Source organism: Terrapene carolina, unplaced genomic scaffold (assembly GCF_002925995.2).
Source record: "Terrapene carolina triunguis isolate 2854851 unplaced genomic scaffold, T_m_triunguis-2.0 Scaffold238, whole genome shotgun sequence".
Classification (NCBI taxonomy): Eukaryota; Metazoa; Chordata; order Testudines; family Emydidae; genus Terrapene; species Terrapene triunguis.
The window spans coordinates 13,033,531-13,057,494 of NW_020664589.1; the positions used below are offsets into that span (position 1 = coordinate 13,033,531).

The 23,964-nt window shown below is 48.5% G+C and overlaps 1 protein-coding gene across 3 annotated transcripts in view; it reads right to left on the bottom strand.

Moving 5' to 3' along the window:
• Positions 1–23,964, bottom strand: part of GPSM1 (G protein signaling modulator 1) — a 144,212-nt gene that overhangs the window by 93,142 nt on the left and 27,106 nt on the right. For all 3 annotated transcript variants that reach the window (XM_024206648.3, XM_024206647.3, XM_024206646.3), the window contains exons 2-4: positions 5,279–5,500; positions 3,885–4,020; positions 2,518–2,660 (exon numbers count right to left, since the gene is read on the bottom strand). In XM_024206648.3, coding sequence (XP_024062416.2) covers positions 2,518–2,660; positions 3,885–4,020; positions 5,279–5,500 — 501 coding nt within the window. The remainder of the gene's footprint in view (positions 1–2,517; positions 2,661–3,884; positions 4,021–5,278; positions 5,501–23,964) is intronic.

Below are 23,964 nucleotides of genomic sequence, written 5' to 3' on the forward strand. Positions count from 1 at the left end.
CAGTTGAGTTCTAATTCTATCCAGTAGAGGGCAGTGGTGTGCACACAAGCGAGTTCGTGAGTAGATTCCGCCCCGCAAATGATCATACTTTGTAGAACATTGTGGCATCAAAGCAGATGCTCAGGGATTGAATTTAACTGCGTGTGTTACAGTTTGACCTATTCTGAGCTATACTCAAGACAGGTAAACTCAGAAGCTTAGTTTACAACTCTCTGAAAGGAGTTTTGTTTTAAAAAAGCCTGCAGTCTTTCCTCATCCCTCCTTCTACAGAATCCCATTCCCACCCCCAGAAACTCCCAGGCAAAAATTAGTCAGAATTATATGAACTGCCAGAAAGCACCGTCCCCACTGATTATTCTGGCTTGATTAAGATAAGGATCGGAGCACAGACAAACGACATCGGACTCTGGCACATGAGAACAACTCTGGCCCAGCTTTTCATCTGCTGAGCGCAATGTTTCTGCATCTCTGCTCATTCTCACGCAGCTGCCAGATGGGACAAAACAGTTTATTCTGCTGCTTCTCTAAGCAGGTGCGCATAACAGTATGTACAGCATTTGGGTCCCTTTAATCCTCAGCTGCTGAACCAGACCCAGCTGATCCCACCCACAGAACAAACATTCCTGTTCCCCTTTATCCTTTCAGGGAAAGAGAAAACTATAAGCCCTCTGCAAAAATGTGCAAGGTGTTTCCTTTTCCAATTCTAGGCACGGAAATTGTACCACACTATAATATCCATAGTAAAAGGAACAGACACAAATTCTAGGGGCCATAATGCAATTGTTGACTAACACTTCGTTCATTAAAGATCATCACAAACTCTGTATTCCCCAGCAGTCTACCCCTCCTTTCACTTTGCTTATCCCACACGCTTTATATGATTCCCTTGCTGTACAATGGTATTTCAGCCATCTTGTATTTGAGCTCACTCAGACTGGAGCAGGGGACTGCAGTTTGATGTACCATCAGTCAGCTCTCTAGCTTTATCTCCTTACACTATGTGGCAGGGGAATAAAGGCACAGGGGTTACAGGCACTGCACATTCTTAAAGGGGAACTGAGCCTGCTTCACAATAGAAAATAAGAGCTATTTAGGATTTCAGATCCTTGGCAAAGTCTAATGTAGCAGGCTATGATTATCAATACTTTGCAGTTATACAGAGCCTTTCATCAAAGGATCTCAAAATACTGTGAGATGTTTCAGACAAAAGGTGGGTGAGATCATCTCTTTTATTGGACCAACTTCAGTTGGAAAGAGAGCAGCTTTTCAAGCTGGAAGGCTCATTTCTCTCCAACAGAAGTCGGTCCAATAAAAGATATTACCGCCCCCACCTTGTCTCTCTAATAGCCTGGGGCCGACACAGCTTCAACACTGCATTGAAATGTTTAATGACGTTTCACACACTGTGGAAACTGAGGCACAGAGAGGCCAATAGCCTGATTTTTAGAGGTGCCGAGCCCCCTATAGGTGCTCAGTATCGTGGAATATCAGGCCAAAAGAGACTTGCTCAACTTCTCACACAGAACCCGAGAGAAACCTAGAAGTCCTGGCTCCCAGGCCCCCTACATTAACCAGAAGTGCCTGTCTCCTGCCTCGCCATTTAAAAACTATCAATAAATACATTTCAAAGCAGTCAAAACGCCAATTCCTCCTTTGATGGCCTGCCAAGAGTAGAGTCTCTCTTCTGCCCGATCCCATAACATTGCCGGCACCTCAGGCAGGCTGAGGGATGCAGCCCTTTGAACTGGCAGAGGTATCCAATGCCACTGCCAGCCACAGGAGAATGAGCTCCAAGCTCAGGTCTTGGCATCTAAGTTCCCCTTTAGGTGCAGGGGAAGAAGGGTCTTCTCCAGGAGGCACTGGGTGAGGGTCTCTGACCTGTGTTACGCAGGAGATCAGCCTAGATGAGCCTAACTTCCAGCCTTAAAATCTCATCAACTTTTACTTTCCTCCCCCCTTCCCACTCCCCCCACTTTCTGCCTTTATTCTCCTCTCAACAGCCCATAATGGGTGTGCCCTACCCTGCCAAAGAGGTGAGCACATGGGCCCCTCTACAGGCAGGCAAGGCGGTCCTTGGGTCAGCCAAAAGGGGTGGGTAGATGTGGGGATCACTGGGGAGGAATGCACAGTGCTCCCCTGCCCAAAAGCTCAGCCGAATCCGCCCCCAACCTCAAGGTCCTTGCTGGTTTAGTCAGGCGGGATCCAGTCGCCTTCTAAGTGGAGTGCTTTAAAGAGGGCTGTATGAAAAATGACTTGTCACAAGCCCAGTGCTGTTATCTTTCACCTGTCGGCCATCACCACACTTCTGCAGCTCCCCAGAGCTGTCATCAGGCCAGTAACAAGACACATGCACACAGCGCTGGAATGATGCACCCATCAGACCGAGCACTGAGAGAGTGCCAGACGCTTTGCAAGTTTGCCACGCACATGATTGCAGCCGGGTAAATTACTGCCGACCACAACGGGGCTGACTGTGCAGCCCCGTCCCCCGCAGATCTGGGAAGGGTTGGTACTTACTCATAGTATTCTGAAGCTCTCTGCAGCGTCTCCTTGACTTCTGGAGGCAGGGAACCTGGGTCTTGGGCCATGCTCCAAGACAACTGCTTTCCCTTTGCATGGTAAACATTGCCAATGTTATACAGCGCTCTAGCTTCACCTACCTGGAAAGGGGGGGGAACCACAGAAGAGCAGGTGTTACACTCCACATTGCAATGCCAAGCGTCCCGTCTCTGGGCAAAGGGCAGCTAACCAAAAGCAAGGGCAGCCTTGTAGACCATTACAGCTTCATTTTAGACGCTGAGTCTGGGGGACTGGATGAATCCAAGGACTGTTAAAAGGACTAGAACCTGTCACCTTTAGGTCGGGAGTTCAAAGACAGTCCAGGTCAATGATCCCTAGCTCTTACCTAGTGCTTTTCATCAGTAGACTTCAAAGTGTTTTACAAAGGAGATCACTCTCATTCTCCCCCTTTTACAGATGGGAAAACTGAGGCACGGATCGGGGAAGCGATTTGTCCAAGGCCACCCAGCAGGCCAGTGGAAGAGTTGGGAATAGAACCCAGGTCTCCTGAGTCCCAATCTAATGCTCTATCCACTAGGATTCACTGCTCTGAAGAGAAACCAGTAGTGACCTCAAGTCCTCATCCGATGGCTGCTTGGTGGCCTACGTGCAAGGGATGGTTTCAGTCCAGCCCCTCGTGGATGGGGACCATGGAGACTCCTATCTATACATATAACAAGCCCAGCACAGGCAGGAACGGTGCCAGCTATACCACAATGCTCCTTGCCAATCTCCTGTGGGTGCGGAGGGGGTGTTCAACCCCCGTGACTCATACACTGACTGGCCTCTCTGGTGAAACTGCCAGCTCAATGCTCCCAAACGTGGTGGGGTTTGTGTGTGCGAGAGAGGGAGGCATGGATGCTGGTCCACCAGGAACTGGGCTGAGAGACACCCGGTTCATTTCACATTAGCCACCAAACAGCATGCGTCAGAGAGACAGACCGGGAAGAATCCCTTTCCCTGACTCTACAACTGATTTCCAAGAACCATCCTGGAGTTCGTTGCTTGGCCCCATTCTGTGAACTCAAGGACTGTGAATCTCTATTTATTTGGGTTCAATTTTTTCTTTCTGGGGGAATCCATTGCTTCCTGGGCATTTTGGGGTCTTCATTCCAGGGATGGCCTGCCCACATTTTCATCCATTCGCACATCCCCTACTTTCTCTGCCACTAGCTGCCCTGGCATCAGATCTGTAGCAGCAAGGGAGGGCGATATGGTCAGTCTCCTTCCAGAGCCAGCTTCAATGCTGTCCCAATTGTTGGCTGGCAGGAGGAGTCTTTTAAAAGCCAGGGAACATTTCCTGTTGGGCATCATGGATCAAGTACCTTGTCTCCCTGCTCCTGAGAAATCTCCAAGTGTCTCTGGCAACAAACGATGGCTTCATCAAACTGCCCAAGTATTTTCAATGTATTCCCAAGGTTGCCACTGGCCTTGGCTTCTCCGATACGGTCCCCAATGGTTCTACAAGATGACCGGAGGAAGGGGAAGGGCTGTTATAAATGCTGGGACTCAGCAGGCAGAATTCAATCATGCTGATACTTAAGGCTGTAGCAGGAGTAGGCACTGAACCCATCTGCTCCTACCCTGTATGCAACATGTGCAAACGGAGGGAGAAAGCTCATTTAGTCTTGAAGACAGATTTTTGCTTTCCCTCTGGCAGTTGTCGAAATCACTAGCCCCGCCCAGCCCAGGTACCGGTTTTACACCAGTGTCTGGAGGCAGGCAGGTTCTGAAGCTGCCCTGCAGAGAGTGCAAGTCACGCAGGGACAAATGCCACACCATGCTGCTCACCTGGGCCACCACATCGGTGCTACGTCCTCTGCGGAGAGAGTGGAAGGTTCTTGGATATTACAGTAAATCTAACCAACTGCAGACGGAGAATTGTCCCGTTTTTAAAGGCGTTTATTAAATGGGTCTTGAGGCCACATTTTCAGCAGGCCTCCTTAATTACCCCTCAAAAGGCGTGGTTTCAGCTGACACAAACCCGCTGCGTGGGCGGGCAAGTCAGCGTTACCTCTTTGCACACACAAAGCAGATGTGCTTGCAAATGTTGTTGGGGGCCTTTGGAAAACCTGGCCCAAATTACCCAACTAAGATGCTCCATGAGAAGGGGAGCAGCCTTGGTGTAATGTTATGGTGCTGAAAGGATGCTTATTTTTTGTTCCTAAAAGCTGGTCCCATGAAACCCACCTTTCGCCACTATCCAAAGGACCAGTATTGGTGTCTTTAACTGAAGGTCACATACAATGGCTCTAGAAATGGCCTGCACACCTCACGGCAGGGAGTCCGACTGGAGGTGGCCCTTAGAGCGACTGTTAGAGGAGACAACAGATGGCTGTGCACTGCTTTTTGCTCTAGCCTGGGCGGGATGCAGAGGAAGCATGCCTTGCTGCGATGGGCTCCGCTGTAGTGACACACACACACCCCCCCGCCAGGGAATAAGGTATTTTGGGGAGGGGTGGATTAAGATTTTAAATGGGCCCCAGACCATCCTCCCGATATCCTCCGCCACTTTCAGACTCCTCGCTCTCCTTCCCAATCCCATACCCCGCGCAGACTCTTCCTCCCTGGCTCCTTGATTCTCTCCAATCACCCACCCCCTGGTGCCCCAGATCTGTTCTCAGTTGCAGTGACCGGTTCCCTCAGGCTGCTGGCCTGCGATCCCAGGGATCTTGCCTTAACTCGAGCCCTGACTGATCGCGTTCACAGGCACGCTTACCTGGCTAGAGTGAGGTCATGCTTATGGTATTCCAGGGCCTTGGAATATTCCTTTAGGTAGAAGTAGGCATTGCCCAGCTGGCTGTAGATGGCGCTAAGAGTCTTCAGATCCTCTGTCCCCACCTGTACTGCTGCTTCGAAGAAGGCTGCTCCAGCCTTGAAGTCCCCAGCTTTGCACAGTCGCTCTCCTTCGAGGGCTAGTTCGAGGCAGGAGGCCTCCATTCTGTTAAAATCAAGAAGATCATTTCCGGATGAGCCGAGCTCTGGAGTTCCCACCTTTTCACACATTTTGCTGAGAGCACAAGGAACAAACACGTGATGCAAACCACAGACTGCCCCTACGCAGACAGAAGGCCCGACACTCTGACGGCAAGGGAGAGCCAGAATAGATTTTAAAGATTAAAGGCTAATTTTTCAAAAGTTTGATTGCAAGTCAATGGGATTTAGGCTCCTAAGTGCCTAATTGATTTTTATTGAATATTGAATGTGGGACTTGTGCTCCTAGGTGACGACTTAGGAACTTTTGAAAATTTTGCCCTAAGTGTGAAGACGCGGGGAAAGGGAATTGTACAAAACGCTCCATACAGAATAACTGCCTGATCAAGGGTTGCTAGACACATGAACTGGAGGAGCAGCTGATTTTCCCTTTCAAAGGGCAGTTGGAGTGATCCACCCGTCTTCCCTTCCCGACAGTCAGAAGTTTAGGGTTGCCTCGGGCATGGGGTTGTATCTCGGATCATCTTGGCTAATAGCCATTGATGGACCTATACTTGATCTCGTTCTTCACCGAACCCAGTTATACTTTTGGCCATCAACATCCCATGGCAATGAGTTCCACAGTTTAAATTGCCATTGTGTGGAAAAAGTACTTCCCCTTGTTTGTATTAAACCTGATGCCTATTTAAAAAACAAACAAACAAACAAAAAAAAACAGTGAACACACTTCAGACTCCTATTGAAATAAGAAAAAAACAACAACACTCCGCCCATCGTGGGCACCTTCCATCCAAGGCTCTCAAATGCTTCACCCTCATTACATTTAGCCCCCACACCCCTGTGACGCACACTCTTCATGCTAGAGACGGAGAAACCGAGGCACAAAGGCTGAGTGACTGGCTCAAGGTGGCACAGAGAGTCTGTGGCAGAGCCAGGCTCAGAACCTAGGTCTCCTGACGCCTAGTCTTGGGCTTTAGCCACAAGTCCATCCTTTCTAACTGCTCTCTGAACCGGCTTCAGTTAGCACATGTAAATAGCCCAGGGCTAAAGGGTTATTGGACTATACTAATTAGGAGTGCCCATCACTGTCACAAAGGGGACCCAGGGGCTATTTCCTGACCTGCTCTCACCATCTGCCAGTATAACCAGCTCCTCATTCCACTGCACAGCAAAGTTGTGTTGCTTCTCTTCCTCCCCAAGCAGCACCTGATCTACTTCCTGGCTATAACAAAATGATTCATCGTGTTTTTATGGCAGTGCCTAAGGGCCAGCCAAGACTGGAGCCCCTGGTGCCAGGCCCTGGACAAACAGAGTGGTTGACGGTCCTCACTAAAGCTTGCAATTAAATAGACAGGGTAGACCCAGGGTGGGGGAAGGGGTAGAACACACCAGCCAAGCCAAGCCAACAACGTGACGGCAACAAACATCAGGTTAGTGCCACAAGTTTTTTGTTTTTTTGAGGTGGACTTAGGAGGGGTCAGCAAAAAGGGAAGGGAAGTGGGGTGAGTAGGGCAGGTTTGGAGTGATGCTGAACTGAAGAGACTGTGAAACAAGAGGCAGGGGAAAGAACAGGGTTGGAGCAAATATCAGGAGTCAGCTGGGACTGTGGGTGCTCGGCTGCTTTGAAAATCAAGCCCCATGTGTCTGAGATGAGCGTAATCCAAAATGACAGGCCATCTTTGAAAATGCTGGCTTAAGTGATTTGGCTAGCATTACACACAGAGTCAACATGGGATTGTTAGGGTGAGAATCCAGGCCTGATCTCCTGGTTCCCAGGCCCCACACACACTCAGAGTCACCGCACAAAAGCAATGGATGGGTATGGTTTTCTTTAAGGGAGTGCATACCTCATCCACCCTAAATTAATGCCTATGCCGCTTTCCCAAGGGGTAACGCAGAGGCTAGCCCGGTTGCTGCACGTTTTTAATGAATACCACAGAAATCTGGCACGCACTACAAACTTTGGACTGTATAGAATTTCTTGGTTTATAAGCCACAGTTCCCTGGGCCTGTTTTTCATTAACTTCCCGGCCGTCAGTTTTTCCACAGGCATTCTTTACACATTAGCACTAGGGCTCACCTCTCATCTCTTGTGCTTCTTGATACCTCTTATTACTTACACACATGGTGGTGTGAATAATGGTCAACAGCCCATCAAAGCATAGGGAACCCGGGCAAACGAGCGGTGCAAGAGGGATTTCCTCTGTCTACGTTACAGCTGAAGCCAGGCATGTTATACCCTTGTTTACACTTTGTAAAAAGAGGAGTATATTTTGCAAAAAGAAAGAAAAGGTTTAATTAAAAAATATTCACTGACATTTAAAATATTTTTAACGACAATTCTTTCATTTTTTTTGGTCAAAAACCAAAATATTTAGGCCAAAATGGTTTGTGGATTTCTTTATTTATTGTGAACATTTCATTTTGGTCAAAAAGGCTTTTTCCATCGACTACAAAGTTTAGATGGCACATATTTAGGGTCAATACCAGTTGTGATGTGGGCTCCCATTAAGGTTTGCCTGATCAGTGCCTCCCCACTCTGGTTCCGCCAAAACACAAACAAACCCAGTGTTACACCCCGGTGCGGGATAATCTTGTAGCATGGTTTGGCCAACACAGATCCCAGCTGTCAGAGAAACCATGAGGTGTTTAAACACAATTGTCATTAACATCTCTGTAGCCTCTAATGTTGACAGTGCCTAGTTGGTTTGTAGCTCACAACCTTCTTTGCACAACTCCATAATCAACCTGTGGAACTCACAGCTGCAAGGTACTACTCAGGGAAGTATCTTAGCAAGACTCATAAGGAATTGAGACTTCCATGAATAAGACTAGCATGAGCAACAACCCTCGCTAGAGGAACATTAACAAGGGTGTTCAAGCCTCAAGCGAGCCGTATTGCACAATCGCCCAGGTGTATTTTGGGGGTTTTCTCTATTTCCTCTGCAGCAGCTGGATAGGTCAATATCAAGAATAGGATACAGGCCATTAGCTCAAGTAGGGCAGTTGCTACAGTGAGCTACTGTTTGCTAAGATTGGTCATTTAAAAGATTATTTACAGTGCTGCCGCAACTACGCTGAGATAAAGCAACAACCCTCCTACAGGGGATTAACCGAGGACACACGTTTCAAAGACTTTCACAGCTGAGAAGCGTCTTTCCATTTCCTGAAAGACAGAGCCGAGGCTAGGTTCCAGGATGGTAGTTTTGACAGGTTCACTACTCAAACATCAAACCTCTCAAACCCACGGGATTTCCAAGCAACATAGGAAGATAAACCGCCCAGACAATCATCGCAGCACCATGGAGTCATTAAGAGCTACCAAAGGAATAGCAAGCCATTGAGTGCAGAGTGCAAGACTTTTGCACGTGTACTTTTCTACGATATTTACGGCAAAAAATAACCCCCCTGCTCTGAGTTCATGCTGAGGAAGCAAAATGGCACAATTACAGGTTTCCTTGCTAAGTCTGCTCATGCAGCACTGAATTGTCTAACACACGGCAGGGATTCACAGAGACAGAAATCTGATTTTCCTCCTTTAGAATACTAAGAGCAATTGCTAGGCATGGCTGAGGTATGTGACCCCCACCACAAACTAGTCCTGGGATAGATTGCACTAGTGGTACAAATGCCAAGCTTCTCCTTTAGATTTCCAGACTGCCTGGATTCTTATAGCAACCCTCATCGACTCCATCGAGCTTTTACAAAACGCTTGCAAACACGGGCTAATTAATGCTCACAAGACAGGTAGATACTGGTAGGTAACCGCTATTATCCCCATTCTACAGAGGGGGGAAAGTGAGGCACAGCATTTAAGTGGCATGCTATAAGGCTCTTTGACTGCTTAGTGGTGATTATTTCTTTGAACCAAACACTTAGTTCATCCAACCTGAATTAAAAATAGAAATGTGTGATGCTGTCGATTTTGCACAAGAAAACAGAACAAAAAATGAAACCAGTGGGAGGCGATAGAAGCAGTGTTGTATAGTGGCAATAGTGGGGTAGGGCAGGATTGGAAGTCAGGACTCCTGGGCTCTGCCACTGATTCACCATGTGACTTCTGGTAACTACACATGCCTCAGTTTACCTTATCTGTAATGGGGATATTACCTACCTAGCTCAGAAAGACACTGGGTGGGGGAGGTAATTAATGTTTATAAAGCAGATCATTAGCACCAGAGGGTCATTATTTGCATTACGTTAGCATGTAGTGGCCCCAGTCATGGAGCAGGACCCGGTGTAGCTAGGTGCAAACAAAGCACTAACCCACATTCCCTGGCCCAATGCCCTCACTGTCTAAGTCTAAGATGAGATAATAGGTAGATGGGGTAAGACAGTCGGGGAGAGCACAAAGAAACAACGAGGCAACACTGGTCAGCATGATCAGCAGTGGCCTCAGCACACCAGCTGCCTGACCACAGAGTTTTTTGTAGGACCCAGGGCAGAGGAGAGTTTTAGGGAGGGATCTGAAGGCGCTCAAGGAGGCGGCTTGGTGGCTGTTTGCAGGGAGCTCCTCCACGTACGGGTGGCAGAAGAGAAAGCACGAAGGTGCTTGCTTGTTAATTTAAGAAATGGGCTCCAAAGGCAGGCACCACTGGCAGAGTGGAGTCAGGAGCCAACGTTGCAAAAGCACATGAGAGATGACAGGGAGGGTGGAGACAGAGGAACAGTGCAGTGTATCTATGAAGTCTAGCTAGTGCATAAAAAGGTGAACCTGAGCCACTCTCTCTCCAGGTGCAGACGGGGCTCTTTTCCTCTCCTTTCCCCTTGTCTTTTTCAATGCTTCGGACAAAACTCATTTCCCCCTACGGTTAATCATGCTGTGGCGCTCTCTCACCCAAATGTCATCAGCCCCAAATCCAGGAAAGACCTGGGCGTTTGCCGTTCATCGACAAGAGTCCTGCACAGCCACCAGAAAGAGGTCACCAATTTGGGCCAGAAAAGTAAAACTGGCCTCTCTTTGTTTGAGGAACTGAAACAAGCAAAACCAACCCTTCCAAGGCTTTAGCGACAGTGATTCTAGCCAGCAATTGAGAAAGCTGGAGAGACACCACTGAATTCTCCCAAAAATAATAAACCGGATCTCTGCAAGCCCTAGTGAGCAGGTCAGTCTCTCTCATGCACCCCACCCCCCAAGAATGTCCTTGGCTAGCATATTCCATCACAGGGGTGCAGTTCCCCATTCAGTTCTTTTCCAAACACTATACACAGCGTTTATTACAACTTGCGCCTTCTTTAATGTGACGAGTCCCATCTGATCTGCTTTGGCTGATTTCTATGTGGTTAGAATGGCATTTCACTGAGGCACTACTTTAAAAAATATATATATATATATATAGCTGATTGCCAAAAGTGTGATTGGCTTGTCTGAGCAGCTTCCTGGGCAAATGAAGGACACGACATTCTTAAAACAATTTGGGCCGATTTCTCAGCTCTCAGGGCTGCTAATTTACCCCTAAAGCAATATAGTTATAGCAGAACAAACACTTGTGAGTAGACAAGGCACAAGAAAGACAGAACAGGAAAAGAGTGTTTCAGTGACCCAGGCATTGACATTTTAGAAATGTTACTGATAATGCAGCTTATGAAACATTCCCCCCCTCTATCCTGCACCTTTAAAGTTTCTAGCTTGTCTGCAAAGGCAGCTGCCATTTTACAAGGCCCAGGGTAACCCTTGCTGCAGGTTGGATGTTCAATGGCTTGTTCCAGACTATTCACTCCGTACACCCAGACACCCGCATGGCTGCTGCCTGTCGGACATAGGTGACATCAGTGCCGAGCAAGCAGAACTGTGCTTCTCTCTTGTCAGCAAGCCAAGCCGGCCCTCCCCATTGTGAGCTAATCCTATTGGCCTGGTAATCTCGCTGGGCAATCTTGTCAATACAGCCCGTCCTCCCAACAGGAGGATTTGCTTCAGCTGGCTTTGCACCCTGATCAGAGCGACCCAGAGCGCTTAACCAGCCAATACCCCAGGCTGAGAACGGCTACCGCAGGCCGAGCTGCAAAACATACGTTCTCAGGCAACAGAGTTTGAGAAGCGGGGCTTCTCGGTTGCCTCACCAGCGTCATTGATTTGAGGGCTACTTTGTCACACGCTTGTGACTGCGGGAAACACAGCGAGTTGCATTAACCCTCGTTTCTGCCCTGCAAGTAGAAATGCAATACCCCTGCTCTACAGATGGGGATCCCGGGAAACAGACAGGCAGTGAGTCAGCGGCTGAGCCGAGAATCAAACCCAAAAGCTGTGCTACTCCAACTGCTAGGGAAAGACAGTCTTGTGGTTAATCTGGGTTTGATATGGGAGTCCCTCTGTGAGCCTGGCCAAGTCCCTTAGCTCCGCATCGGGAAAACACAGATAATTCGGTGTAGGGGTGCTGTGAAAATTCATCAAGTGTGTGAGGAGCCCAGACGCTACAGTGTGCTACAAAGCGACAGCATGGCCTAGTGGAGAGAGCACAGGACTGGGACTCAGGAGACCTGCATTCTGTTCCTGGCTCTGCCACAGGCTTGTTGGGCATCCTTGGGGAAATCACTTCACACCTCCATGCCTCAGTTTACCTAGTGGAAAATTATACTGACCTCCTTTATGAAGCGCTTTGAGATCTACTGATGAGCAGTGCTATAGAAGAGCTAGAGATTATTATTATACAGTGAAGCAGGCCATAGAAATACCGACACAGAGCAAGAGGACACAACTCTGTCTTTATTGTGGGACAATTTAGTGCTACACTTATTTGTTCTGCGCATACTCAAAAGGGGAAGCGGCTGCAACATTTCTGCGTTGTTCTCATCAAAACCAAAACCAAAACCAATACAATCCGAGGCATAAACGGGGCATACTTTTAGCATCATTTGCTAAATTCTTTAAGCTCTAAGCAACATTTTAGCAGTTGCTACTATTTCACCCAATGGGAATTGGGTGTCTAATTCTCCATTGTACCTTGGAAAATATCCCCCAAGTTCATAAACAACAGTCTGACTGGCAGGTAACCAGGGAAAATGACAGTATGGTAGCTGGGAGAAGGAAAAGCAGCAATTACTTCTCGGGCTGGATCAAATTTCTAAAATAATACAATCAGATAGATAAACAGACAGCTAGACCTCTCTCTCTCCAGCTGACATACTCTCATGACCTCCCTTCTCTCACAGCTTGGTGGCCCCCCAGCCCCTTAATAACAAAGGGAGAAAACACCCCAGAACAGCTCGTTGAACGCTTACCTAAACTCCAGCACAAACATTTGATTGAAACTACTGTAAAATGCCCAGATTGATGTGGTTATTTTACTTGGGTTAGGAAGTCCCTCTGAGTTTCAGGGCAACACCAATCCTGCTTTAAGCTGTTTTCAATGGAAATAAAAAGGAATTGCACCATCTGTCTTCAACCCCTGTCTAGAGATCACGCCTGTAAAGCCGTGCACAGAAACCAGCCTTTCAAGAATAAGCTTCCTTTGTTGTATTTTGCACTGTAAGGGCCCAGTTTTGCATTTTCAGCATCCCAAACTCCCACTGGTTCCAAAGGCAGTTTGTGGTTTGCAAAAAAAGTAGGATCATTAGAACTCGTCTCTACCATTATTATTATTATTATTCATAATAATTTGGAATGGTTCCTTCTATGTCTTAGGTAGGCACTTTCCCAACACCTGCTCCAAAAAGCTTACAATCGAAAGACGGAGGCCAGGGAAAGGGGAATAACAATAGGCTACTTATATGCAAATCAACTGGATTCACTATAAGCAGCACTGCAGGGACGAACCTTTGAGAGACGTAAATGTGGAGGATTACATATGTTACCCTGTTACATACATTAGGGAAGTTTCACTAGCCAATGGCGCAAGTCACACTGTGCTGTAGGACCCAGCGCTGGGTTTCTAAGGCCTGGTCTACACTAACACCCCAATTCGATCTAAGGTACGCAACTTCAGCTACGTGAATAACGTAGCTGAAGTCGACATACCTTAGTTCGAATTTACCGCGGTCCACACGCGGCAGGCAGGCTCCCCCGTCGACTCCGCGGTACTCCTCTCGCTGAGGTGGAGTACCGCAGTCGACGGCGAGCACTTCCTGGTTCGAATTATCGCGTCCAGACCAGACGCGATAAATCGAACCTGGAAGTTCGATTGCCAGCCGTCGAACTACCGCGGTAGTGTAGACATACCCTAAGTAAGACATCGCAAACAAGCCAAATCCTGAGATTCTCACTCAAATAAAACTTCAGCTGGCTTCAGGACTGACCTTCCCGGAGGATCCCGTTTGCCCGAGTATAGAGCGCATAAAAGCTGAGTGCCCCAGTTCCTCTGATCCTATGGAGCATGAATAATCAGGGAGCAGATCACATTCCAAACAGCAGGCTCATCAAAAAGAGATGAAACTTTTTAAATTATGTAAACAACTTATTTCAAACAAACAAACAAACCCACCCTCAAACAATCCAAGCTTAGAAAAAACCTAACAGTACCAAAACACCCATCTACTTCTTCCAAGGGCAACATCCATCGCTCTCATTTTATATTGGCCAGAGGTGAAATCTGTTCTGCCGCTGAGCCTAATTTGTGAACTTCATACACACAAACACAATCGCATATGCTTTCTGGGTGCTTTGCTCATGTTACCATAGTAACTACTCAGGCACAAGGGTGTCACGACTCCCAAATGCATGCAGCCTTTAATTAAAATCTGTTTGTCCTTGAACTGGCTGCTTTGCTGAATGTCTGACTTGCCTAATTACCATCAATGCTCAGTTTGGGACTTACTAAAAAGAGAGGGCGAAAAAAAGGCTTTTTCCCTGCTGCGCACATGGCAAATGAAACCCCTTTGCTGCTGTGTGAAGGGACGAGATTTGCAGGGCTGATTATTATGGGGAATACAATGTGGCCCCCACAATCACTGGTCCTTCGACACCCCAAAGCCTCTGTATTCTGTGGGAGCATTCGCGTGCTGCTGCCGCTCCAACTTCAAAGCCAAAAAAAAGAAATGTTGCACACTGCGTTCTCCAGCTCCTGGAGTCCCAGGGCGCCGTGGAAATCAGATCAGGACATGCCTGTGAGTTTGGATCAGAGGAAAGGGGCCCCCAGAGAAGGAGTTATTTGCTTGGGCTGAATGGGTTGGGATTTCAGCAGAGCGGGAACAGCGCAGACTCACAAGAAGGATGCGGGTAGGAAAGATGGCAGCATCACTGCCAAGCCTGGTGGGTTCGAAGTGTAACAAAGGACCTGGAGCTAAGATTCCTTGGTTTTAGTCCTGGCTCTGCCATGGATTCACCAGGTCACCTCACATAAAGCCTGTGGACCATGTGTCTTTCAGGTTACACATCGGTAAAAGTGGCCAAATGCTGCTTATATATCTGCCTGGATGCCATGTGTCTTAATGAACACTTGTAAAGTGCTGTGATGTCTGGAGCGATAGACATTCAAGTGATCCCCAAGGCGGCTCTCAGCTTGGAGCACGGATTTTTTTAAACATACACAGCATAGAAAAAGCCACGACGGATGGTGAGTTTGAGGTGGGGAAGATCGTGGCATGCTTATGACACTGCCCAAAGACATGGGTTCAAATCTCTGCTCCACCACAAACTTCCTGTGTGACCTTGGGCAAGCCAGGCTTGATCTACACTTAAAACTGATACCCACATCATTATGCCCACCACGGGGATGAAAAAACCACGTGCCCTAGTGACCCAGTTCTGCTGACAAAACCCCCAGTGTAGACGCAGCGCGGCCGACAGAAGATGCTTGTCAGCAGAGCTAACGTTTGGGGAGGTGGTGTTCCTACACCGGCGGGGAAAATTCCTGCTGCTGGCATACACGGTGTCTCCACTAGGAGCGATGCCAGCAGAGACGCTGTAGTGTAGACAAAGCCTGTTACTGTGCCTCAGTTCCCCACCTGTCAGTGGGAATAAGAGCACCGTCCTACCGCACAGGAGTGTTGTGAGGATAGATCCATTCACAGCTGTGATTAGTGCTCAGGCACTGTACTCATGGGGGCCATACAGGTACCATAGACAACGAGGAGAAAAGAGGACCGGTGCGTCATTCTTGACAGCCACCCTCCAAGGACAAAAAATGCAGATGAGGAAGTTAGATCCTCCATTCCTCACACACAGAAGACAACAGGCCCCGGCCCTCTTTTTTCGCACGTTGTGCATCTTCTGCACAGAGCCAAAGGCCCAGCCCTGGGCCCACCAGCAACAAGAGGCAATGGGGCAAAGAGCCGCACTGGACAGTTTTGCAGACGGCTCTTTCTGCTCAGCTCACAGCCAGGAGCTGGGGCTTCAGAGGCGCCGTGGGCAGCTTCAGTTCCACCCAACACAGAAACCGCTTTGCAGCCTCGCTCCGTGTGCTTGGTGGATTCTGACGGTCAGTCCTTTGGTCTCTGAAAGACGCTGAGCCAGGGACGCACTGCTTGTTCCCCTCTGTGCTACCCCTGCACCAGAGAAGGGGAGAAGGATTCTACTGGCTTCATCTCTGCAGCCCCAGGAAAAAAAAGTTTTGTTTTGTTTTTTGGTCTTAGGGCACCAGAAAAACAAAATGTCCACCCTGATCACTGAAACCCAGCAACCAAACAAAGATCCCTTCTCCATCCACCTTCTCTCTCAGCTTTGCACCATGCAGGGTAACAGAAAGAGCCAGAGTTGTCCACATCCGGTGGCTGCAGAAGAGGGGACAGCAAGTTGTAAGCGGGCCATTCACTGGGCCTCGCGGAGCAGGAGGCCCATTCTCTCTGAGCTGGGTTCTCCTCTGGCTGCGGACCGTGAATCACAGAGCTCTCAGCGCCAGCCCATTCCATCCAGAAAAGTTGGGCTCGTGCTGCCAAAAGAGTTTCCTCTCCTGGGCCAACACAGCTTGGAGTTCCGCAGGAGACACTCCTCTTTGAGCCACCGCCCACCTCCAGCTGCCGCCAATGTGTTTTCCACATGTCTCGAGAAAGTTTTAGATCAATAAAAAACGTGCAAGGGTTGGCGAAGCCCATGGAAGACCCCGTGACCACTGTTTCTATTTGCTCACCCCCCTGGGGTACACGGGGGCCCCAGCCTTTCCTTCTTCCAAGACTCTGGGGTTTTCCCCGGGAAAGGCCCAGGAAGACTGTCAGGCCTGCGTAGCCTAGAGAGACAGTCGCTGCTTACTACTGAGTGCAGCTAAAGAGGATTCAATCCCTGCTGAGCCAGCAAATCGCCGATGACAGCACAGTGAAAAAGCTGATGCGCGTGGGCCCAGCCATATGGTATTATTAAAACGGAAAATTCTGCACAACATGAGCTGCTATTTTTGTTTCCCAGACCAAGATGCTGTAGCTTGTTAATGCAATTCTCCCCACCTCCCTGCTAAGCTCCTAACGGCACAGTATCCCCCTCATTATGGGTTTCAGCAGGGGTAGGAAACAATCAGACACTTTGAGACAGCCTCTGCTTATAGGTACCGCCCTACTTTAGGGAAGGCTGGTCAGACAGAAATGCACATGGCTCTAGAACAGCAGCATTTCCAGCTATCAAGAAGCACAAAAGAGCCACATATCAGACTTGTAAATGCAGGAAAAGGCACCTGAATCAACACACGGACACATTAATGAATAACAAATGGATTATATTACATTGACTGTTCTCCCTACCAGCTTACCTGGCTCTCACCAATGTACCCTCTGAGCGCTTCACAAATAGCAGGGGATTTATCTTCAGTGCACTCCTGGGAGGCTGGGCAGGGCTGTTAGCCCCATTTTACAGATAGGGAACCGAGGCACGGACAGATTAAGTGATTTGCCCATGGTCACGCAGGGAGTCTGTGGCAGAGCCAGGAAATGACCCCCAAGTCCCAGTCCATCAACTGAACTACAAGACTATCCTTCCTCCTCCTTGTTTGCCTTTTGTTTAAAGAACGCTCTCTTTGTGAGGAAGGAGAGGGAGAGCAGAGCAGAGGATGGTAGGGAGGTTAGGTGTAGCCTTGAACAGCAAGATGGCCCAGTTTCGTTCATCACCATCAGCTAAAGACTAACGATGATTTATACCAACTATCATCTTTTTGCTGCCTCGTAACTTAACCAAAAGACCAAAGAGCCTAAACACTCCTTCACATAAACCATAGGAGCAAACACAATGGCTCCAAAAGAGAAAATGCTTTTACACTATACGAGAATGTACCAGAGCCGGTGTGAGCGCTAGAACGTCCTCTTAGGTACAATGGCTACATCTGGATGAAGCAAGCGCAGCGTGAAGGGTCGTTGGGGCCATTAGCGGTCACATGACCACAACTCCCATCAAAACAGGGCTATCATTGGGCTTTCCCACATATCAGATCAAAATATCTGACTCATTACGGCCAGATTCACTTATAACATTTTCTTGTTCCTTAAAATGGCACATGAGAGATGCATGGATTTGATTTAAAACAAATCAATGAATAAATGTTAGTGAATTAAATGTCAAGAGAAAATATGAAAAGACTATAGCAAAGTTCTATAGATTTAAGCAACAGGACAGGACAAGGTATGGCGTAGACAGGTACAGCAGAACCTCAGATTTACCAACTGACCTGTCAACCACACACCTCATTCGGAACTGGAAGTACACAATCAACAGCAAAGACCAAAAAAATAGCAAATACAGTACAGTACTGTGGTAAACGTCAACTACTAAACCTTGTTTAGGTTGTAAATGCCTCAGGTCGGGCTGCCTGGATTTTAGGCCCAGCATTTTGCTAATGCTTGGCAAACAACCACCACCACAGCACTTCAGGAAAGGAAAAACCTCACCGAAGTTGCAGGGCAAATTTGGATAAAAGCAGGGCAGTCTCCTGGCCCTCTTTGCAATCAGCCTTGAATAATAATAGTTGGATAACACTTTATTATTAAACCAATTGAGTTACCAGGGGTTTCACAACTGTAAATTAATAACGCTTTTCATTTCCAAAGCCGCTTCCACCTGAGGATCCCAAAGCACTTTAAAATCATTAGAGAACCAAGCCTAATAACATCTCGCTTTACAGATGGGGAAACTGAGGCACAGAGCTGTGCTCTGCCTTCAGTGAGTTGGTGGCAGAACCAGGCATAGAACTGCCAGCTGTTCCAACTCTCCGACTGAAGGGTAAGTCTCAAGTCCACTCTCGGCAGACTCATTTAGGTGGGTAAGTGGGAGGACCTGTTGGATGCGCAGCTCTTTTAAAACTCTGTCCCTCATTCAAAACCTCCACCTTGCCTGTTGGGTGCTGCTTGGTTTGGCATTCCTCGTTCATAATGAATACCTAGGAGCCAAAACGCCTGTCTAGCGACCCGAAAAAACCATGTCACACACTGAGCTAGGAGTCAGTGCTCTTAAATACCAGCTCTCGCTGCAGTGAGAAAACTCACACATGGAGACACCACAGTGCTAGGGTAGCAACACATTAACCCTTTCCTTTCCGCTGACCCCGGTCTGTGCATTACTCTAAGCGGATCCATTGCACAGCTTACTCCAGAGGTAGGCAACCTATGGCACGCGGGCCAAAGGCGGCACGCGAGCTGATTTTCAGTGACACTCACATTGCCCAGGTCCTGGCCACCGGTCCGGGGGGCTCTGCATTTTAATTTCATTTTAAATGAAACTTCTTAAACATTTTAAAAACCTTATTTACTTTACATCCAACAATAGTTTAGTTATATAGTATAGACTTATAGAAAGAGACTTTCTAAAAATGTTAAAATGTATTACTGGCACGTGAAACCTTAAATTAGAGTGAATAAATGAAGACTCGGCACATCACTTCTGATAGGTTGCCGACACCGGCTTACTCCAAACAGAGCTACTGTGGTTATAAAGCAAGAATCAAAGACAGGCATGATTAACAGAGCACAGGAAACATATACGCTGGGAATATGAGGGCTACAAACCTTTTCTGAGGAACTAGTATTTGTTCCTGTGAATGTGATTTTATGGCTTCAGCGTGATAAACTCAAACACTGCATTGAAATGTATCAAATTTTATATGAAAGTAAATATTTCATAGCATCGGTTACGGGCTGGTGCAAATTCTTCCTTCTCTAAGCAACCACAGAGCAAAGTTCTAAAGTGCTTAACGTGCCCAGATATTCACTGGTTTGTCTAATTATAGATGAATTAGCAATGCAAGTGGCAGCACACCTTTAAAGAAACTCATCATGCTGGGAATTATATGCCATCAGTAATTTGCTCCCTCGGCTTCCAAACGGTTCCTGCGCCAGAGGAGCAGTAAATCCAAACTATTCGTGACAAATTACCAGGCTCAGATAAGAGACGCTCTAACTCTTGGGCTGTGTCATGTTCAGCTACATTGACATATGATGGATGAAGCTCACATGCCACAAAAAGGACAAATCGGCACTTAGATCTCTCATGCCAAACTATACACCAGTCACAATGAAAGGTCACCATTGAGGGAATGAGCGTGGGGTTTGTGCCCTTTGTTCTTCTGTAAAAAGGAAGCCCAGAATGTTTTTTTTCCTCTCTCTACAGAACATTTTTTTTTCCTGTTGGCTTTTTGCATTAGAAAATCAGGTCCCGTTTACCCTGGAGAATTGCCGAGCATCCCATTCCAGTTCTGTTTTAATTCTGTCCCTTGCCTGGATGCACTACGCTAGTCTTTAATTACATGATCACATTCTATTTGTTGCTACACGCATGGTCACCGGCGTCTGAACCCTTCAGATTCACAGCACAGACCACTTCTACTTCAACTAAACGGCAACTACTTGCAAAAGTAGGCTTGTTTCCTCTACATCAGTGGTTTTCAACCTTTTTTCCATTTGCGGACTCCTAAAACATTTCAAATGGAGGCACAAAGACCCCTTTGGAAATCTTAGACATAGTCTGCGGACCCCCAGGGGTCTGCGGACCACAGCTGAAAACCACTGCTCTGCATGGACCAGCCCCTAGAGGGGGACACGACCCACACTTTAAACACTATCTCTGAGACAGGAGTGCAATGCGGATTCCTGGGTTCGATTCCTGGCTGCGGGTGAAGAATGGGTGCGATCTAGTACTTCGAACAGTCGTGACATACAAAGAGCTAAGCAGACAGACATGTGTGACAGAGTGCAGTGGGCTAGCACTCGAGCTAACTCTCCCGTCACTATTAGCACTAATTAGGTTCCCCTGGAAAAGGCCTAATTGGACAGAGGTGTACTTGATAACCAGGCCAGATTGGGGGTGGGGAGTCAGTGAGCCCATTAACAGGCAAGCTGTATACAAGGGCACGGGAAGGAGTGTTCAGTGGGGAAAAAAGAGAAGGCTAGAGAAGCCACCTTTCCCACCCCCACCCCCTTTTGGGGAAGTGATTAGAAAGCTGAGATACAGTGCAAAGGTAACTGCTGTGTATTGGTGGAGAGATTAAAACCCTGTAAATAAACGACACAGTGGAGTTGCCAAGGAAGAAGGTCCCAGTGTCCTGTGTTCACAGATGAGGCAGGGGTCGGGGCACGCTGCCCTGCCACAACACAGCACCGTTACTCTAAAAAGGCCACGTGGATGAGACGTGGGTCTGTGATACTGGCGATCGGTGTTCTATCCCCCGGGGTCCGATCTGGCCATTTCATTAAAGGTGCCTAGAAAGGGAGCTGAGCTCATTTGACAATCTAGCCTCCAACGGACACAGGGTTCTTTTGAAAATATCTCATCTATAAGGCCCACGCATCTAGGATCCCCAAGTGCACCCACCCTGATCCATAGCTAAGAGTCCCTAGCAGCACTTCTGAACACAGCCCAGAGATAGGGTGGAGGAGCTGGCGGCAGGAGGGGTAGAGGTCTGTCTCTCTTCAGGCAAAACTCGCACCTGCTATGGACAAGGAGCAAGTCCTGGAAGCGTCTCTTTAACAAATGGCGTGATGGCTCAGCCCTTTACGATCCCCTGCTGCTCTAGGAAGCAAAAAATAAAACCAAGGCACTGCAGCAGCTCACCCTCAGAGCAGAGAACGGACACGACTCAGGTGTGATGAATAGAGACCACTGAGGCTGCTGGACAAACGGAGACCCCGTGGTTCTCCCGAACGCCCAATGTAAACCTCGGTGCTCCCTAAGTCCTGGCCGGCAGCAGCCAGTCACCTTCAAAGGAAGGGGAGGGGAAATCTACCATTGAACTTGGAAATGAAAGGCACAAGACTAAACTGTTTTTGTTCCACCCAGTACTTCTGAGCTGCCAAATCGACCAGCTGTCTGAGGCAGACACTGCATTATATTTCCTAAAGCATGTCAGGAGATGGAAGCTGCACCAGGGAGTGTATGTGGAAGAGACAGGGTGGGGTTTTTTTAAACGGTCACTCTTTCATTTGCAGGGGTTCCCTCTGATTGTCCTCACGCGCTGCACAAATCGGCTTGCCGCTGCCCAAAAACCATTTCCTCAAGCCACAGCTCCTGGACTAACAGTGAGGCCAACCTCATTGCAGCCCTGTGTGCGAAATAGGAGAGAGGCTGCGGGAGGGGGAAAGTGCAAAGCTCCCAAGCCTCCCTGGTGTTTTTGCAGGCTTCATCTCTCTTCCCTTCCTCATTGAGAGAGGGATTGCTGCTCGCCACTGCTCAGTTTAGTCGATTTCTATCCCCCATTAGCTCCAGAGTACTTACAGGGCATTCACTTCCATTGCACATTTGCTAACAACAGCCTGGGCAGCGGTTGTATTTTGTTGCATTTACTCTGCTATTAACAGAGCTGAGTCAGAGGCCATCATTTCAGTGCACAGACAGGGCCCCCCTCTGTGGCTTTGGTGCTCGAGAACTCATACCTCTCGCCTTTTGAGTTTTCTTCAGGGGCCAGGATTAAACAAACCCCACCCCTCAAAGCAAAACTCGGCCAGACCTTCCCCTGCTTAGTTTCAGCAGCTGACTCTCCGTTCAGACCCTGCCTCGCCCAGAATGTTCCCATCCTTGGGCGAGGCTTCAAGCTCACAATGAAACCTGAATGCTTGCAGCTTTCAGGCCACGTTTTAACACTGAGGTTTTGCACAGCAGTTAATGAAGAATACCTGGCACTTCTAGAGCAACTTCCATTGGAGGGTCACGAAGCACTCTGCAAAGGTGATGACTGTTATCCTCATTTTACAGATGGGGAAATAACCAATAACTGCACGGGAAATCTCATGTTCCAGACTAGTGAGAATCAGCTCTTCTGAAAAGCACGTGTAATGACCCCTTGTGGGAGCTGGCAGCAGGGTGCGAATCCAGAACCTTCAGCACCACAGCACAGACCTCCACCACTCAATGTAAAGCAGGGGTGGGCAAACTTTTTGGCCCGAGGGCCACATTGGGGTTGCAAAACTGTATGGAGGGCGGGTAGGGAAGGCTGTGCCTCCCCAAACAGCCTGGCCCCCGCCCCCTGACTGCCCCCCTGAGAACCCCTCAACCCATCCAACCTCCCCTGCTCCTTGTCCCCTGACCGCCCCCTCCTGGGACTCCTCGCCCCTTATCCAACCCCCCAGAACTCCACCCCCTATCCAGCCCCCCCGCTCCCTGACTGCCCCAACCCCTATCCACGCTCCCGCCCCATGACAACCCCCACGGGACTCCCACGCTTATCCAACCCCCCTGTTATTCTGGAATAGGTCTTCTTGATTAACCATTTAATTAACTCCACATATGGATGTTCTTACTCCAGAATAACAGTGCCCACAACTGGAGTCAATCAAGAATAGCTATTGTACTTTACATTCACAATCTGCCTACACATGAAATTTGGTAAGTAAGCCCCTGAATATGAGATTTAATCTTTTTAGTACAGATCTGGGTTCAGAGTCCAATTCTGCAGCCCGGGCCCATGTCTGGACAGCACACTTATTATTTGGAAAGTGTCTTCCTCATCTGGTTACGTTTCCATCCCAGAAGGTTTTCTTTCTTCCTGAGAGCAGGGCCCATTTCATGTTTATGGCCACATCAATGTGCGGATTGCGGTGGCTTGGCTGGATTCTCAAAACTTTGAGCCTTCATTTAAAAACACTGGTGTTTGCAGCTCCATTATGTATGCAGTGGCCCCTTCACTAGAGAAACAGAAATCATCCCCCTGAAACTGGGGAAGTTCTCAGCCAGTGAGAATGGAATAATATTTCACACTTACCCATCACATCTGCCTACTGCAAATTCTTGCTCCTTCCTCTATACCAGGGGTGGGCAAACTTTTTGGCCGGAGGGCCACATCGGGGTTGCAAAACTGTATGGATGGCCAGGTTGGGAAGGCTGTGCCCCATCCGACCCCCTCCCACTTCCCGCCCCCTTCAGAATCCCCAGCCCATCCAACCCCACCCCCTGCTCCTTGTCCCCTGACCGCCCCCTCCCGAGACCCCCCGACCCTAACCGTCCCCCCAGGACCCCACTCCCTATCCAACTCCCTCTGCTCCCTGTCCCTGGACTGCCCCAAACCCTATCCACACCCCTGCCCCCTGACAGGCCCCCCGGAACCCCACGCCTATCCAACCCCCCCCGTTCCCCATCCCCTGACTGCCACCCCAGAACCTCCGCCCCATCCAACCCCCCCTTCTCCCTATCCCCTGACT